At 34.2% G+C, this 20,193-nt stretch overlaps 1 protein-coding gene across 1 annotated transcript; it reads left to right on the forward strand.

Moving 5' to 3' along the window:
- Positions 1-242: 242 nt before the first annotated feature.
- traf3ip2l (TRAF3 interacting protein 2-like) lies at positions 243-19,321 on the forward strand. The gene is made up of 10 exons (XM_087257603.1): positions 243-341; positions 1,043-1,132; positions 2,977-3,641; positions 9,534-9,576; positions 9,703-9,770; positions 14,010-14,107; positions 14,211-14,279; positions 18,417-18,530; positions 18,612-18,686; positions 18,922-19,321. The coding sequence occupies exons 2-10, from the start codon at positions 1,101-1,103 to the stop codon at positions 19,066-19,068; spliced, it is 1,311 nt and encodes a 436-aa protein (XP_087113729.1). The 5' UTR covers positions 243-341; positions 1,043-1,100; the 3' UTR covers positions 19,069-19,321.
- Positions 19,322-20,193: the final 872 nt, after the last annotated feature.

Genomic DNA, 20,193 nt, shown 5'->3' on the forward strand with positions numbered 1-20,193 from the left:
AACACATTGTTATTCGATTCATTCAGCATTTTACCAGTGTTTTTACCTGATCACAGTTGCACTCATGCCATGTAGTCATTTGTGAAATGTGAATATGTTCTTTAGAATCATTCAAAGGAGTCGAAAGAAAGATTTGTTCATCAGGTTCAAACACATAAACAAAGGCTGTAGGTGGAGGATGTACTTTCGGGGAAGTGGGCGGAGTTTAGCGTGTGACTGCAGGTGTTGAGAAGCTTTCAAACAGACGCTTCTATACAAGAAGTAATGTCCCGAGCGGTTTTGTACACTATTGTTAGACCTTGACCGGAGTTAAATCCTCAAGCGACTAAATCGGTCTACAGGTACGTGTGTGTTTTATGTGGTTAACGTGTGGTCGTCAGTTTTTTTATTTATTTATTTATTTTTTTTAATACAGTAACTTAGGTTTAGGGTATATGTGCCACAGATAAGTGTTGGGTTTATACATTTGTTGTATTTAGGTTAATAATATTTTCTAAATAAAAAAAATACTTTTGGAAGGTGTTAACATTCGCTTCTGTCGCAGTGTTTACCTGAGTGAAGTTATGCCATGAGCCCCGCGGCGCTCAGTTTTACTGCATGAACTAACACGAGGCGAAATGAACACCAGTATTTTTTGGAAAGTAGTTCTTTGTTAAAGTTCAATTTTTCTTTATACTTTTGTCATTAAAAAGCGTCTATCATCTAACGTTACTGCTCAACAAGTCAGGTAACGTGACATGTTATAACTTTGTTTTGTCAAGTTAAATGAAAAGATTGAGATGTACCATCTCTGAGACGCTTTTTGCTTGGCATGTCTCATTTTGGTTCCCACTACATTCTGAGGTGTTTTCCACTGTGTACACTGATAAATCATACTGTAAGTTGAGAGAAAAAGCATCACACCAAGAAAAGAAAATCCCCTTAGCATGATTGTGGGTTTTGTGTTTCAGATGTGAAGGTTGCCACTGTTCTCAAACCTAACAGTAGGATCATGATCAGTCAAGGATATTTGTGTTAATGTTTTATTAATCACTTGTTGCAGATTTGTGTGCTGGCTGGGGATATGAAATGGCTCCAGCTCTTCTATATTAAATGCAAGGATGATGATTTCCCTGCATAGTTTACCAAATAGGTAATGTATACATTCCACACCAAGAATACAGGATTATTAAACGTTTAATTAAAAATGCATAGTTAGTTAGTATGTATTACCAATAAATATTCATACAGCTATGGGAAGTATTTGGGAAATATAGAAAATGTCTTGGCAACACGTTTTTAATGTCTTAAATTTAGTTGCGAGTTATATTTGGTGGAGTTTTCTTTTTTAAATATTTCCCAAATTATGTTTAACAAAGCAAGGAAATTTTCACTGTGTGTCTGATAATATTTTTTCCTCCGGAGGAAGAAAGAGGCATTTAAAGGAGCACAGAAGTGTCTTCAAAAACATCTAGCAAAATATTATTTACTGTCTTCATGGCAAAGATAAAATAAATTAGTTAGAAATGAGTTATTAAAACTAATATGTTTAGAAAAGTGTGTGTGTGTGTGTATATATATATGTATATATATATATATATATATATATATATATATATATATATATATATATATATATATATATATATGTATATGTGTGTGTGTGTGTGTGTGTGTGTGTATATATGTATATATATATATATATATACACACACACACATATATATATATACACGCACACACACATTTATATATATATATATATATATATATATATATATATATATATATATATATATATATATATATATATATTTATATATATATATATATATATATATATATATATATATATATATATATATATATATATATATATATATATATATAAATGTGTGTGTGTGGGAGGGGGGGGGGTCTTATTTTAACCAGCAAAATAGTGGCTCAGTGTTTAGCACTTTCACCTCACAGCAAGAAAGTCACTAGTTTGAGTTTGCATGTTTGCAAATAGGCTGTAGTGTATGAGTATGGGTGTTTCTCAGAAGGGCATCCGCTGTGTAAATACTGTAAAAGCGAGAGTAATAGGTGGTTCATTTCGCTGTGGCGACTCCTAATAAATCAGGGACTGTATGAACTATTTTCATACAAACAAAACTCAACATTAAGTATTTTAACTGGAATATAATGCATTTATTGATATTGATAATTTAGTTCATTTTTAATTACATTATAATTACACTGTTATGATGAAAGCCATAGGTTTAAATGTTACTAAACACAGTTGAATTGTCAGTTTAGTTTTGAATGTTTCAACCTAAAAGTAAAACAGCAAGATCAAAGTAAAGATAATATGTTCAATAAGAAGTATATAACTACAATCAAAACTAAGGTAACACTTTAAAATAATGATCCATTAGTTAATTTTTTTTAACATATTTACTAACACGAATGAGGTGGAGCAGTAGGTAGTGCTGTCACCTCACAGCAAGGAGGTCACATTGACTCATGGTGCATTGGTTAATGTTAACAAGCACAATTTTGGATTTTAATAATGCATTAGCTCATGTTGAACTATGATTGATAAATGCTTTACAAGATTATTCATACTTGGTTAATGTTAGTTAATACATTAACTAACAGACCATTATTCTAAAGTGTTACCAAATGTTAAAAACAAGTTTTCAGGTCATAAAACTGGTGAATGGCCTGAGACTCCCTTTGTCTTTATTGTTTATTCAGCAAACTTAATTATTTTTATTATAATTTTTTTTTTTGTAATTCATAAACAATGTTTTTTTTTAATGGTTTTATTTTTTTAAGCTTCACGAAAGTTGTTTGACTAAAACACATTGCCATTATTAATAAATACCAGTAAATCTGCAAGCTACAACAATATCATCTCTGTGTTGCTTTTTTTAAACTCAGACGCTAAAGGATAACATCACAGTTAATTGTCAAAACTTGAGTCTTGTTCATCACTGAATTTGTCACATCTAGGTATACTTCTCCATTTGCCCACTACGGTCAACAATCCCTCAACTTTCCAGAAGAGAACGACGAGACTATGGATAAAATCAATACTAAGGATTCTGTCTGTGACTCAGACTTCACAGATTCTCAACTTTCTCTTGCCGGATGTTGCATGTCTGGCAGTGAATCTTCTCTCAGCACTCAGGCTGACTTCGTAAATATCTGCAGTGACAGAAAGACCAACTACAGACCCACACAGACCAACTACAGCCCTTACCAGCCTCCATTAGGTCTACCCTCTGGGTACAATCCCCAGACGCCTTTTCCCAGCCAGACAGAAGCATGTCTGAGCACCTTCGAGCCGCACAAAGGAGAGCTGCACTCGGTGAGCAGCAGTTTGGTCGAATACCCTAGTGGAAACCCCCCCTCTTGTTTGGTGTCTGGAAATTACCCCAATTATCCTGGCGATTCTTGCTACTCCTGCTCTCCAGACAGGCACAGTGTTGGAGAGGGGAGTCTCGAACAGCCGCGCTCATTGCACTCTATTCCTACTGCGTTCACGCCTCACAGTTACTGCCTGCCTCAGCACCTCCACGGACCGCCCTGTCTCAGTCATTACCCTGCAGATATGTGTCAGATGGATCAAGGCTCTCATTACAGGCCGCATTACCACATGCATCATTGGGCTTCTCGTAAGTTGTGATTCTTCATTCTAATTCCATATCTGGTATGAATGTTTCTGTATTTTCCTTGGAACAATTGTTGGTCAAGACTGTAAAAACAATGAATAATGACAATATGTTAAAAGCCTCCAGAAAGGGATAGTCCACCCCAACAATTTAAATTCTTTTTGTGTATCAAAAGTGGTAACCCTATAGCGAACCCACAGTTGTGTATGAAAATAAATGTTTACAATGTCATTGTAACTACTCTAGCCTATATATTGTTGAATATAATCTGATAATGGCAAATGTCTAATTTTACAAGTGAATTAAATTGTCTAATATGACAGATTGCAAGCATATATCTTAAACATAATAATTCAACAGAAGAATTATTATAAGAAAAGATTAATATAGAATAGAATTATTTATAGAAACCAGTAGACCTAAACATAATATTATTATCGAGGTTGTGCCATATGTTTGTTTTCACCATACCTTTATTTTACATCTACAGAATCGTAAAAAAATCATGATCTTTATTTTAAGTAAAAAAAATTGCGATTCTCATTTTAGCCAGAATCGTGTAGCTCTACCATGCGGTAAATACCCAAACAAAACTTTCCATTCGGAGCTTCTTCATGGGACTCCACACTTGTAAACACTCGCTCCTTCGGGCTCGCGCGGCTCTCGGTCCTGCCCAGACTCGTCGGTTGTACCGAGCCAACCAATCACAGAGCTTGCGCTACGTGTCAGTGCAACGTGTAGTTTAATTTTTTGAGAGGTGGGCGTCAGCGACGCAGATGACCATGGCATAGGGCTATGCGTCATCGCATAGGCTGCGCTTTAGCATACAAATACGCTCGACTCAGAAGTATAAATCAGCCTTAAGGGAGAGATTGTCAACAATGGCTGGTGCTTTCCCCCTCTGATAAAAAGTGCAAAGGAAAAATGTCAATCAAAGTGTTTCTACAGACTTCTTTTTATGGAATGCGATTCTAAAAATAGATCTAATACAGTTTTACCATTAGAGGCTGGCTATATTCACTCACTGTTGCCACACAACTGTGCTTTAACCAATGCATCGGAGGCCAGCTAGCAAAGTGCTATGCAGGTAAACCTCACTCCTCTAACCTCAAAAGGTGCAAAAGATCTTTAGCCTCCTTGATAGAGCAACTATCTAGCAACTAGCAACTTATACACTATGGAAGTGAGGTTTAGGAGGGTGAGTGTAACAGAGGCCAGCTAGCCAAGTGCTATGCAGGGAAACCTCACTACTCTGAGCTCAAAAGTAGCTGTAGCTACAGACACTAGAGGCCATGGTCTGTAGCCTTCTTGTTAGAGCAAAGAATACAAAGAATCATCATATACTCACTCTTCATTTTTATACACTATGGAATATATCTTTAATAAATGTTGCTGTTGATTGATTGCTTTTTGACTTCACTATCAAAAATATATAAAAATAATAATAATATATTATTATAAACTCTGGCAACACAGTGGCGCAGTGGGTAGCACGTTCACCTCACAGCAAGAAGGTTGCTGGTTCGAGCCTCAGCTGGGTCAGTTGGCATTTCTGTGTGGAGTTTGCATGTTCTATACGTGATCCATAGATATATACAATAGATGTCGCCTACCCTGTTTTTGTCTATTAGACGGAATGCGTCAATAGAGCCGCCATTTTAGTACAGGGTAGCGCTCCTTTGAAATGAATGTGCACCCAAGCTGCAGTGGAGGACTGTGGCCATCCAGAGCCAGAGAATTAAAAACATATACACACATCTATAGGGAGTTTTTTATTTTTTTTTATTTTTTTTAAATTACGAAACTTATAATTTTACATCACTTTTCTACATTGATGGATAAGTGATCACACAGGCATGACAACAAGCTTGTGTTTGTGTGTATGTAAATATTCTATCCACCTTTGATCTAATCATGTCCTGAAACAGCCTCTCTCCTGCTTTCACTTCTCATACTGACTGAGGGAGCGACTCGTTTGTGAATAAATCTCCGTTATGAACGACTCCTTTACGGAGCCGACAATAATAGAAATTTCTGGCACCGCTGCATCTCGTCATATTTCTTTTTCATTGTTTGCTGATTTTATTCAACAAAACTAGCATAAGAAAAGTGTTTAGTGCGAGTTGGTGCTACTTTGGCTTATGGTGAATGCAAAGACTGTATCATCATAACATTACCAATTTAGCACAAAAGTTCATAACATACAAAAACGTAAAAAAAACGAAATCTTACCTCTTAAATGTTCTGTCTTTGTGCTTTGTTTTCTTTGTTTGCTTGTTACTACTGTAAGAACGGTCTTTAAACCACAGCGGTTCGAACTGTAGTTCTGCCGAGCGACTAAAAAGTAATCAGCATGATGGTAAAAAAAACTGTACATTTCTAGTCAAACCATTCTTCTGCAATCTCATACTAAAAACGGAAATAAGGGCAGTATTAATAGCTATAAATGTGGGAGAGCGTTGATATTATGTAATTGTATTGTATTGCTATATGGAACAATTAAGTGTTGATGTTAAATCAAAAGTAATTCACAAATACTTGAAAATGAAATGATTTAATGACAATAATTCTCTATGATTACAACTGAATTAATAACAAAATACTGTATAAAATGATAAAATATGAAATGATAAAACATATGATATTAATTGTACCCAGCTTAAATGTAAAATTAAAGTTACCAGAGGTAGAAGGAGAGACACAGGGGGAGGGAGAGAGAGAGACAAAGAGCAGGCCCAAAAGCCTGATTGCAGTAGAGTCAGAGAAGATAGACTCCAGAGGAGGAGAGGAGCAGAGCAGGAGAGAATCAGGCCAGGAAAAGAGACAGAGCTCGAGTTTACCACCTATATTGTATCTTTCTTGACCATGTGACTAAAGCCATCCAAGACATTCAAACTGACCAATCAACATGTGACCACACCATAAAACCCCCAAAGACCACACAACAGGCCCTGATCTTATCAGTATCTGCCTTTGTAGTCAGTATGGACCTTCTTGAGTCAAAAAGCATGTTTTGTCATATAAACAAATGCATATGATAATTTAGCCTCTTACACTACACCCGTCGACAGCGTTAAAGTCTAGCATCTTCACATAATAGCACTGTCTTGACTAGTGCAGTTGAATGACACTTGTCCTGGGAGCACTGTACAAACATGGCGGCGCTATTGACGCATGCTCAGGGTCCCTATGCGATATCTAGTGTATATATCTATGTACGTGATCTAAGTTGTGATATAGGTGAATTAAGTATGCTAAAATTGACTCTAGTATCTGAGTGTGTGTTACCCAGCGATGGGTTGTGGTTTGAAGGGCATCCGCTTCATAAAATATATGCTGGATAAGTTGGATGTTCATTCTTCTGTGGCGACCCCAGATTAATAAAGGGACTAAGCCGAAAAGAAAATGAATAAATGAATATTATAAACTCTAATTATAATAATTATTTATATTATTAATATTTTTGCAGGCTACCAACATTCTTCAAAATATATTAAATTGTGTTCAACTGAAAAAAGTAGATCATAAAGGTTTAGATCCACTTGAGGGAGTAAATGATGAGTAAATTTTTATTTTTGGGGTGAACTGTTCCTAAAATGTCCTTATACCATACCGCATGTTTTGAAGTTTTTCATAAACCCTACAGCAAATTTCCAACCTGATTAAATTTCTGCAATTATACTGTCAGGTTGAGCAACTGGTTTCATTTTTAACATGTAAAACTAATCTTGGTGGCAGAAGATTAAGATTTAGATAAAGGCTCAGAAAAAAAATTCACAGAGTTGCATCATTTTTCTGTACGGCGTTTTAGTGGAAAAACCTACTTGTTATTCACCGACCATACACAGTCTACTTTAGATAAAAGTTAAATTTATAGCAATAGCTAAACCATATTTGAAATGGTCATTTTTTTTTTTTTTTGTTCTTTTTTACCTTACAAGCTACAAACACATTGACATAAGCCCTGGTGTCTTTAAAATGACCTCATACTGTACATGTTGAGGTTTTAAATCAAGCCTTTGGGTATTATCCAACACGGTTCAATTTGTGCAATTATATTGTCAGACTGAGTGACTGGTTTTCATTTTAAAGCTAAGATTCACATTGGTGACTGAAGATTATGATTTAGATAAACCTGAATGAATTGACTGTTGCTTCACTTTTTTGTGTGCAGAACTTCAGGGCAGAAACTGAGATGTTATTCACTAACCATGCACAGTTAGTTGACATACTTTAAAAGTTAAATCTACTGGAATAGTTGAATCATGTTTGAAATAATCTTTTATCTTTTTGTGCAAACCATACTCTGCATAAAACATAACGAACGTTTCAAACATCATCCTTACTTGTATGACCCTCATTTGCATAAAGAAACGCAACACAACATGAAATTCCTGTTGTAATAAACAAATGAACTATCTTCTATTCCAACAATAGTTTGACTATCAGGGACTCTTAACTTGCTACTTACAATCTGCATTTAAAAATGACTTTTAATTTACTGTTTTGTTATTTTAATTGACTATTTTAAAGTATAGTTTTTTAAAAATCATGAATTTGTTTGTTTACAACTCCTATGTAATTCACTGTTTTATTATTATTAAATTTAATTATTTTTAAAGACCGTTTTATTTAATAAAAGTTTAAGCATGTTTAATTATGTCCATTTGGTATTTTCATTTATGTTTATTCATAACTAGTACTCCTATTCCTCCCATGGTCGTTTGACACGGTTAAAGTTAAGCTGTGTTGCAACAAAAATGTTTTTAGAAGATTTACATACTTACATTTGTATTATTGACATGTATTCGTAATAAAACAGATTTCAGCTTACTTGCCTTCATATGATCAGATTTCTACAGTTGAAGTCAGAATTATTAGCCTTCATAAATTATTAGCCCCCACTGTTTATTTTTTCCACAATTTTTGTTTAACAGAGAGATTTTTTTAAACATATTTCTAAGCATAATAGTTTTAATAACTCATTTCTAATAACTGATTTATTTTATCTTTGCCATGATGACAGTAAATACTATTGTATCTAGATATATATATATATAGCTTAAAGGGGGCTTATAATTTTGACCTTAAATGTTTTTAAAAAAATGAAATACTGCTTTTATCACAGCCGAAATAAAACAAATTAAACATTCTCCAAAAGAAAAAAATATCAGAAATACTGTGAAAATGTTCTTGGTCTGTTAAACATAATTTGGGAAATATTTATAATAGAAAAAAAGTTCAAAGGGGGCTAATAATTCTGACTTCACCTGTACAGTTAAAGTCAAAATTAATAGACCCCCTGTAAATTTGATTCCCCAATCTCTGTTTAATGGGAAAAATGTCAACACATTTCTAAAGTAGATAAAGTAAGTTCATTCTAGTAAATATTTTTCAGGATACTAATATTCAGCTTAAAGTGACATTTAAAGACTTAACTACAGTAGATTAATTAGGTCAACTAGGCAAATTAGTGTAATTAGGCAAGTTATTGTATAAGAGTTGTTTGTTCTTGGTGTTTCGATTTGTAGACAATCAGGAAAGAATTGCTTAAGAGGCTTATAATATTTACCTTAAAATAGTTTTTAAAAAATTTTAAACTACTTTTATTCTTGCAGAAATCAAACAAATAAAATATTTTTCCAGAAGAAAAAACTTTATCGGACATACTGTGAAAATGTCCTTGCTCTGTTAAACATAATTTTGGAAATATTTAAATTAGGAAAAAAAAAATCTAAGTCGGGCTAATAATAATATTGACTTCAACTGTATATTTATATATTTCTACTTTCTTCATTTAATATGATTTCATTTGTTGTTGGTTTTTTTTCGGATTATAACAAAACATTTCGAACTGCATGCAGATAATTTTCTCAATTATTTCCTGTCTGACAGGCCCTGAAAACAGCAGACAGTCAGCTTCAGAGTTCACTCATAGGTAACATATAATGGTTTGTTGATGTGTTGGATGGTTTGTTGATGATTTTACATTCTGTTGATTTTCTGTAATGCATTAAACTTGTTTTTCTGAGGTATTTTTAAGCATTACTCTTATGTCCCACAGTGGCTACACCTCTTCTCACCATGGCGCTAAACTAACCCCAAGTACAGCTCCTCTTTCCCTGGAGCAGAGTGAGTAAACATACTATTGTTGTGCAACACTAAAAGCATGTGGAATTTCAGTAGGATGCGTGCCAGTAAGCTTAGACTAAATTAATAAGGAAGAAAAAAAGCCCAGTGACACCTGTCAACATGTTATATGTTCTTCTTTGAAGTAAAACCTGATTGTAATGAACACTATTTCTGTCATGCTTTATAAATTCATTCAGAAATAATGTAAAAAAAGACTGTCAGAAATGGAAACACTTTTATGGGCATTATAAAGGTGTTGTATGTCCCCTTCACTTCATGACATGTCCATTTAATTCTTTTGTGCCCACATTTTAAAAAATGGTTTCATGCATGTAGCTTTGTTAATAGTGTCCTATATGAACATGTTTTGCATTTATTTTATCCATGTTTTTGTTTTTTGTTTTTTCAAGAAAATCGTATTTGAATATGCTGCAACTATAATTGCAGGTGGGCAAATATGTTATAAGAACCCTTCAATGTAAAATTGGCATAGGAGGAGAACATTTGGTATTCTAACTCAAAACAACTGATTTTGATATATCAATTCATATCAATAATTGCATTTATTATGTTTAACATTTGAAAAAAAAAAACATCTGATATAACCCCCTGAAAATGATCTTTTATATAATTTCATGAATATGAAACCAGTGGAAGAAGTTGATTTTACTCTGAGGATTTAGCTATGTATCAAATTGTGTATCAAAAAAAGATTACTTTAAATTAAAAAACATTAATTAAACGGTTAGGTTATGATGAGATGGGGTATTATGAAATCAAAAAACATCAATCAAGACCAATAACCTTGATTTATTACTTATTAACACATTCTCTAATTCCCCATAATTTATGCACTTAGAAGGTATTTGCCCTTCGGCAACTACAGTTGTTGCTTGAACTTTTGAGAAAGTATTCAAAAAACTATAGATCTCTTGAAAGACTTTATTTGGTTGGAACCTTCATGATTATGTTGATCTGTGAACAAAACAAATATTTTTAGTAACATGAAATTTGCCTTTATTTGGGAGGGTTTGCCTCCATTATGCATTTTGGAATTAGAGTAGGAAGTTGAAGGCCTCATGTGAATCAATAAATTAAAATGTGAACGACATGTTGAAAATTACTTTAAAAGGAAAATGGCAACTTTGAACTTCGGCAGCTATAGTTGCCAGTGGGCTTAATGGGTTAAATGAACCCGAATGAAACTGACCAGAAAAAAAATAAGGGGAAAATATGAAATTACAGTGTCATTGTCTATGAATATTGTTTTATAAATGTCTAAACAGTTATTTAAAGTAAAAAAAAAAATATTAGTGATTTAAACATTTTATTATTATATTTAGTAATGTGTAAATTCATATACTGTACATATCCCTTTCATTCAACAACAATAAAAATTAGCAGATGTTGCCTTCTTGAGTTTAATTACACTATATAAGTTGGAACAGGGTGACACATTGGCGCAGTAGGTAGTGCTGTCGCCTCACAGCAGGAAGGTCGCTGGTTCGAGCCTTGGCTGGGTAAGTTGGCGTTTCTGTGTGGAGTTTACATTTTCTCCCTGTGTTTGCGTGAGTTTCCTCCGGGTGCTCTGGTTTCCCCCACAGTCCAAAGACATACTAAGGGTTTACACATTTCATCGACTGTTGTTAAGGATGTTGCACTATCTGGTCATTTCTATAATTTCTTCGATATATTGATCACTCCAGCTATTAAAGACAGATCTGTCTCTGTCAGAAAGAGATGCATAAATGAGAACATTAGTGAGCAGTTTATGAAGGCCATATCACTAGCACCAATCATATCTGAAGACTGTTAATTCTCTCCTTGATTTGTTTAACTCTAAAATTAAGATTGTCATAGATGACATTGCTCCTGTTAAAGTCAGGAAGAGAACTGGCAAAGAGAGAGCCCCTTGGAGAAACTTCAAGAGCAGTCCAAATGATGAAAAGACAATGCAGAAAAGCTTAATGTGAATGTGGAGAAAGACGAAACTTGTAGTCCATTATAATATCTATAAAGACAGTCTTAATGCTTTTAATGTGGAACTAAAAACTGCTAGGCAAACTTTCTTTTCAAACGTTATAAATAACATTGTAAATAATGCTCGTACACTCTTTGCAACAGTAGAGACTCACAAACCCCCCCAGTAGGATTCCCAGTGAGCTACTCTCTGAAAGCAAATGTAATGAGTTCGCTCATTTCTTTACTAATAAGATCAATAATATCAGAAAGGCAATCAGTTCATCCAATCTGCCAAGTTGTGTCGACGTCAAACAAGCTCAACCACAACTTAAGAAATCAGACATTATGTCTGATTTCATGGCAATTAATGGTGAAATCTTAGAAGAAATTGTGCAAGTTATGAAAACATCAACCTGCAGTCTTGACACGCTCGCCACATCATTCTTTAAAACGTTGTTTACCTGTTTAGAAATGGATCTTTTAAAAGTGGTAAATGCTTCACTTCTCTCAGGGATTTTTCCAAACTCACTTAAAACTTTTAAAAAGTTGTTAAACCCCTCTTGAAGAAGAGCAACCTTCTTATAACACCCTACTGAGCAATTACAGACTAGTCTCAAATGTGTTATATAAATAAACTTGCCTTGCCTTACCACAGGTGAATTGGGTAAGCCAAATTGTCCATAGTGTATGAGTGTAAATGAGTGTTTTTCCCAGAGATGGGGTACAGCTGAAAAGCCATGCGCTGCGAAAAACGTGCTGGATAAGTTAGCGGTTCATTCCGCTGTGGTGACCCTGGATTAATAAAGGTACTTAGCCGAAAAGAAAATGAATGAATGAATGAATGAAGGATGTTGGGACAAAAGTAGCAGTATTCATTCTTTCATTCATTCATTCGTATCCTTTTTGGCTTAGTCCCTTTATTAATCTGGGGTCGCCACAGCGGAATAAACCGCCAACTTATCTAGCATATGTTTTACGCAGCGCATGCCCTTTCAACTGCAACCAATCACTGGGAAACACCCATACACTCCATCGTTACAAACAGACAATTTAGCTTACCCAATTTACCTACAGCGCATGTTTTTGGACTTGTGGGGGAAACCGCATCATCCAGAGAAAACCCACGCGAACATGGAGAGAACATGGAAACTCCACACAGAAATGCCAACTGACCCAGCTGAAGCTCGAACCAATGACCTTCTTGCTGAGGTGACAGCACTACCCACTGTGCCACAGGGCCGCCCCATATAACATTTATTATCTTTAAAATTAGAAAACCATTTGATATGAACCCCCGAAAATGATCTATCATATAATTCCATGATTTCCCAAGCCGACAAGAAAATGAATGAATGAATGAATAATTTCATGAATATGAAACCAGTGGGAGAAGTTAATTTTACTCTGAGGATTTAGCTATCAAATTGTGTATCAAGAAATATTACTTTGAAGTAAAGATATCAGTAAAATGGTTATGTTATGTTTAGATGGGTTATCAAAAAAGCAAAAAATATATATTTTTAGTAACATGAAATTTGCCTTTATTTGGGAGGGTTTGCTTCCATTTTACATCCTGGAATTAAGGGTAGGAAGTTGAAGAAGTCATGTGACAGGAAGTAAATCAATTCCTGTTTTCTTTCTTGAAATCTTTTATTTGGTTGTTTGCTTGCACGTCATTGAGGAATTAAATATGAACAACATGTAGAAAATTACTTATAAAAGGAAAATGGCAACCGTGAACTTCAGCAGCTATAGTTGCCAGTGGGCTTAAATGGGTTAAATGAGCCTCGATGAAATGTCCAGAAAATTAAATGAAGTGTCATTTTCTATGATTCGATTCTAAACAATTATTTAAAGTGACATTTTTCAATTTTAGTCATTTAAACATTTTATCATTATTAAGCGACGTGTTAATTCAATATACATATTATATATTCATTCGACAGCGATAAAAATGAGCAGATGTTGTCTTCTTGAGTTTAATTACAATAAAAATGTTGGAACAGAAGTTGCAGTCTCTTTCAAATTATTCAAAATTAATGTTAAACACTTTACAATTAGTTCATGTATTTGCAAACATAATCAAGCAATGAACAAAACATTTATTACAGTATATATATATATATATATATATATATATATATATATATATATATATATTGAAATGTTTGACAAAATATCTATCTGTCTGTCTATCAATCCGTCAGTCTGTCTGTCTAATATAATCTTGAGTTATATTTCTGGAACTGTTTTCTTTCTCACTTTTCATGATTGCAGGGAAGGTGTTTGTTACTTACGAAGCAGACAGCGAAAAACATGTCAAAGAGATCATCAACTTTGTCGCCCTGCTGAGACACAATGGCTTCTACACTCACGTAAGACTAGCAACCTGTGCCAAACATTGCCTTGCAGCCATGCTTGTCATTGATATGGGCTCTGTCAGAAATCAGGTTCAGCCGATTTGTTCTTTCTGCACAGATTGACATGTTTGAGCAGCAGTTCAAGAGCATAAGCAAGATTGACTTCATGGAGAGATACATCAGCGAAGTAAGTCAACTTTTTCTTACTTTGATTTGCATCACAGAAGGTCTGGTTATACGTTCCCGCTTATAGCCAGCTTAGACATTATATTGTTAAAATAATCAGGCTGAAAAAATTAGGCTTAGAGAAATGTACAATTGGACACGCTGTTCGAAAGTACTGATTAGTAATCTTTTTACACCTTTCAAAACATTTTATCAGCTAAGCAATTACTATTGTGTTCAGTTGAATGCAGTGCACAGAAATGTCACTTTTTTATTGCTTTTGAAGGGATAGTTCACGCACAAAAATAAATTGACTCACCCTTAATGGTGCCATACCTCTACGAGTTTATTTTTTCTGTTGAGCACATAATAAGATATTTTGAAAAATGTTATAAACCTGTAATAATTGATTTCTATTAGGGCTGGGCGATAATTCAATAATGATAATTATCACGATATATATTTCTTTGCTAAGACAATAATTACTGTTTGATAATATTTACGCATAATGCTGCACAGGCAATCTGCAGCCTGCACTTCCGGATGCTGCACGCAGTACAAGGGTACAGCCACACAGTGTTACTTGCACTTGGAGGAGTAAGAAAAAAATAAGGTAAAAAGGTCACAGTCAGAGACATTATTGACAAAAAATGTCACTAATAGTCAGTAGTCTGGAGCTGCTGTACTTAGTTTTTTGCAATCCGACACAAAACAGAGCAATGTGCACTGCAAACTACACAGACGACTCATGTCATCAAAAGCAGGCAAACCTGTTTCATCAGTTAAAACAAAAAAATCACAGACCCAAACAAGTGTTGGTAAACCAGTGCAACTACCCAGCAGAGTTTCAACTTTCATGTCATCATTTTCAAAAGCCATGCCTTACGAGAAAACCCCCCGAAAAGACAGACGAAAGATATGATAGACAACACAATCTCACTGAACACTTGATGCTTGCTGTAAACTACAGGCTGCATTATTTAAGGGCATTTGTTACCACATTGATAGGATTTTTGTTGTCAAGCTTATGTTTCCCTTTTAATACTAAAATATTTTCTTAAAATCTGCAATACCCTCATAGATGGTAAAATAACCAGCCTTTGTGTATTTAAAGAACATAATCATCGAGGAGAAATCAGATGCTCAAACTGTAATCTTTAAAATAATAACATTAAAATGCAACAAATATATGACAAATGATTACCACAACAGTGATCATTAATTAAATCCTTTTTTTCCACGGAGCGAAACATCATCCACTGCAGTTGTTTAAGATGGGCACGGACAAAAAAATATATACACTTTATATGTTTTTCTTTGAAAATGTATCTTTTTGCAACAAATTTCGTTGTATAACTTAATTTTAATGTATTTTTTAAATGCTCAATTAAGATTGTTCATTTTTTTATTAGTTTTATTTATATTGTCAGACAGCTAAAACATTTCACAAAATGTGTTAAATCAGCGCCACAAAGGGATTATCATGCTGAAAACCGTTCAAAACTGATAGATATAAAGATTTGGCATTTATCGTATCATAATGGGCCATATTGCCCAGCAGTATAGTATAGGAAAAAAACAATAATATGGATGTCAGCATTTACAGGCTTCGATTCTATTTCAGAATAACTTATGTGCTCAATAAACAGAGAAAAAAAAACACAAATAAATAAATGACGACAGAGTTTTCAGTTTTGGGCAAACTGTCCCTTTAAACATTAAAAATGGTGCTAGGTTTATTTTATTCAACAACTAAAGTAGTGTGAAAACTGTAAATCAACCAAAAGGTTTTTGTTTTAATGTACCATAAACACTGAATAAAAACAGTGGTTTTGAATGAAAACTGATCAAAATTCACAAAATTTATTGGAAAAGCAGTTAAATGTTAAAGTTTGAAGTTGAAAGACTTAAAAAAAGAATGCTGGTCATCTTTGTTTAATTTATAATTTGTATAATGTAGGAGTAGGTTAATTGGAAAGATAATATCATGTTAAAGGACCAGATTGAAATAAGAATTCTGTGGTAAAGTCTGTGTTATTAACACACAAATATACAGAGAAATATACAGAGAAAATGACATACAAATTTACAGAACTGAATGTGTGATTCTCACAAACCCTGTCAATGTATAATATAATGTATAATATAATTATATTACAAACATATTACATTAATTTTTTTCCATTACAGAAATAACATAACATTTGTCAGATGATATCACATATATTGTATTTGATTAATATTATCATGTATATAATGATTTGTTATGTGAGATGAATAATATCATGCATTAAATCACATGTGAATGTAGTGCTTCCTCTCTTTTTTTTTTTGTTTAATTATTTTTATGTTCAATGTGTCCTTGGTTAAGGTTATAAACTCAATGACCAGTTTATTAGGATTACCTTTGCCTGAAGGAAATGAGTTACAGTATTTTATAACCTTCTAAACAGACTGGGTGCAGCTGGAAGAACTTGCTTAACAGTTCGCATTTAAAAAAAAAAAAAAAAAAAAAGCAATATTTGCTTTTTATTGTCAACACATACGACCTGCTGAGGTCTCATTTACTGAAGATGACTTCAGTTCTTACCAATCTCATATTTCCTTCAAGTTTATTGACATTTTGTGTCTAAAAAATGTCACCGTTTAACCTTATAAATTTAGTAAATGTCAAGCATTGATCCCTGACATATAGTTGGCCACACAATCGTGTATTCTCTTTCAAATAAGTGAATGCTTTTAGACGATTTCATTTGTGCTGAGAAACTGAACCACTTTCAGTGTGCGTCTGTGTTTGGCAGTAAAAAGACCAGTTAAGAGATCTCTGTGACCAATTTATAGTTATGTGTTTGAGTAAAATGTAAAGAGTTTTATTCTGTCTTACTGATAACATGTCTTCTTAATTATAGATATATTTATTTTAAATTTTGAGCATTTTCTGAGATATACACAAAAAGGAAGTTTATTTATGAACTAGTTTCAAGAGGATCATGCCTTTATGATTGACCACGGCTGGTCCTGTATCAGCTATCACATGATTTACTAATCAGATCAATCCAAACTCACTATAAAATACCAGATATTCTTACCATAGTTATTTTCGTCTCGAAGAATCCCCACATCCACTCCCTTTTTCCTAGATCAGGGGTCCGCAAACTCAGTCCTGGAGGGCCAGTGTCCTGCATAGTTTAGCTCCAACTTTCTTCAATACACCTGCCTGGAAGCTTCAAGTATACATAGAAAGAGCTTGATTAGCTAGTTCAGGTGTGCCTAATTGGGGTTGGAACTAAACTTTGCAGAACACCGGCCCTCCAGGACCGAGTTTGGGCACCCTGTCCTAGATTATTTCAGGACAATGTGGCACGGCGGCTCAGTGGTTAGCACTGTTGCCTCACAGCAAGGATGTCACCGGTTCAAGTTCTGGCTGGGCCAGTTGGCATTTCCGTGTGTTTTACATGTTCTCCCCGTGCTCATGTGGGTTCCCCGGGGTACTCCAGTTTCCTCCTATAGTCTAAAGACATGTAGTATAAGTGAATTAATTAATTAAACCAAATTGGCACCATATATAAGCATTTAGTACTGAACTTAGTTCTCCAATAAACAAAGAACAGGGCAAAAGAATGAATTCAGGGGAGTTCTTGAGACCTACCTGAGCTCAAACTCCCTTCTCGCTCTACGAAACGGGATGAAGCCCCCAGCTCGAGGATCTTCTGAACTCAGGGGAGCCAAACATGCCTTTTTACTAATCATCAGCTAAGTGTGAACTCTGGAAATGTGGGTGATTATATGGAGGACGGTGTTTTTGTTTTGCATAAAGACTGCTGAATTTGTTGGCTTCTGCAGTTGGTGAGCAAAGCTTAGAAATGTATGACAAGAGGGGAAAAATCCAACTAAACATTAATACGATGCTTTTTGAGTGGGAAGAAATTAGGCCAAGCAATAAAAAACTTATAACCCTGAAATGTAACTTTAATTAAGACATCAAGTGGAGTAGGACACATTTCTGGCAAAACAGTTATGCAAAACAGTTTTGTAGCTTGCTGAAGTGGGAAAGATAAACTCTGCTTGTCTAGTTTCAGTAGTTGCAATGTGAACTTTTCATTACCTGAGGTAACTTCTCCATTCAGTTGTCTAATTTATATGCGTTTCCTCTGCACAGAAAGACTATCTGATTATCATAGTCATTAGCCCAAAGTACCACGAGATTGTGACCAATGCTTCCTTTTGCATGGAAAACGATGAAACGCTCAACACTGTCTACATACACAAACAGGTACAGCTTGTATGGAACTAAATCTAGGTGTTACTTTACTTATCTTGCCAATTGTCTGAAACAAGCACTCTTGTCTTTTAGTTACAAAACGAATTCATTCAGAATGGAGCCAGGAATTACAGATTCATCCCCATCTTGTTTCCCGGTGCCAAAAAGGTAAAAAACTGTATCTCTGTGGAGAAAAACATTTACTTAATGAAAAGAATGTTTTTGTTTAAACAAGTACTTGCTTATGAAGCTAAGATACTAATTTACAATGAACCGTTATGATAATACCAGTAGACATTTGTGGATGTTTGTACAGTATTACGTTAAAACCTGAAGGATTATTCCATTGGATTCCACTTAAATCTAGTGCAGATGCTAATTTTACATTTCTTCTGTCTGTCAGTGCCACGTCCCTTCATGGCTTCAAGGCACGCAGATCTTCACCTGGCCCAGGGATCGTGATGATATTCTCCGTCGACTCATGCGCGTTGAGAAGTACAACCCTCCACCTATAGGAGAGCTGCCCACTATTGTCTCCATTCCCATTTAGCTCATTATATTTGCTTTGGAAACCATGATGATATGTCAGTTATCAACAGCCTTATACTTCATTTTAAATTAGTTTGCTTCTTTGAACTATTAGATCTGGATTTAACATGTTAAAAGGCATAAAGCAACTGACATACATTGCTCAGCATAAATGAGTACACCCCATGTTTGTATATATTAGAAAATAGGCAATATACTGTATTTTGGTTGTATTTGAACAAAACTGATTTAATAAACATTTATATTCATCAAAATAAGAGTTTGGTCAATTAACACCTTTAGAAATAGAAAGATAACGCATTTAATTTCACATTTTAATAAATTACAAACTACAAAATTTCAACTTTGTTTATTTTTTTTTGTCTCTTGATTTTTTCCTATTTTATTATTATGTATTTTTTTACATTTTATTTAATATTTTTTTCCTAACATATACATTTCTGTGTACTAACATTTGGACCATTATCATCAGTTTTTTAAGTTAGATAAGCTCCAGGTTTGGCTTCAGTACTGACTAATATATTGTACACGCACCAATATAATATTGTATAGCTTTCTATAGAAAATCTTAAATTAAAAGAGAAATTTGTGAGGGGTGTACTCGTATATGATAAGCTCTATAGAAACTCACAGCATTTAATGTTTCATCACAGAAGATTGATTAATAAGTCAAAATCTGTCCCGATGTGTAGAACTTCAGATGCATATCATAGCTGAATTATACATGCATTTACACTATGAACTGCCATCCCCTTACCATATTTAATTGGGCAAAAAAAGTTAGCCAATGAATTTATCATACAAATTATTATAAAGAGGCCAATAAGCATACAAGTGTTAGTTAGACGTATGTTTAAGACATTGTTTAGAATAGTACAAGCTAAAACAGGAAAAGTGAAGACATAGAGGATTTGTTGTTGTTGTTGTTGTTGTTTGTAGGATGCAGTTTAGTGCGCAGCGGAGAGCAGGGATTTCAGCATTTAGAAGTTATTTGGGAAGATCATTCCACCACGGAATAGTGAACAAAGATGTTCTGGAGAATGAGGTTGTGTCCCTCTGTGAATCAGGAAAGCAAGCTACTGTAAAAGGTGAATCACATCATTACAGATTTTAGTTTGAAGCCGAA

Source organism: Danio rerio, chromosome 6, assembly GCF_052040795.2.
Source record: "Danio rerio strain M-AB ecotype USA chromosome 6, GRCz13ab, whole genome shotgun sequence".
NCBI classification, from domain to species: Eukaryota; Metazoa; Chordata; class Actinopteri; order Cypriniformes; family Danionidae; genus Danio; species Danio rerio.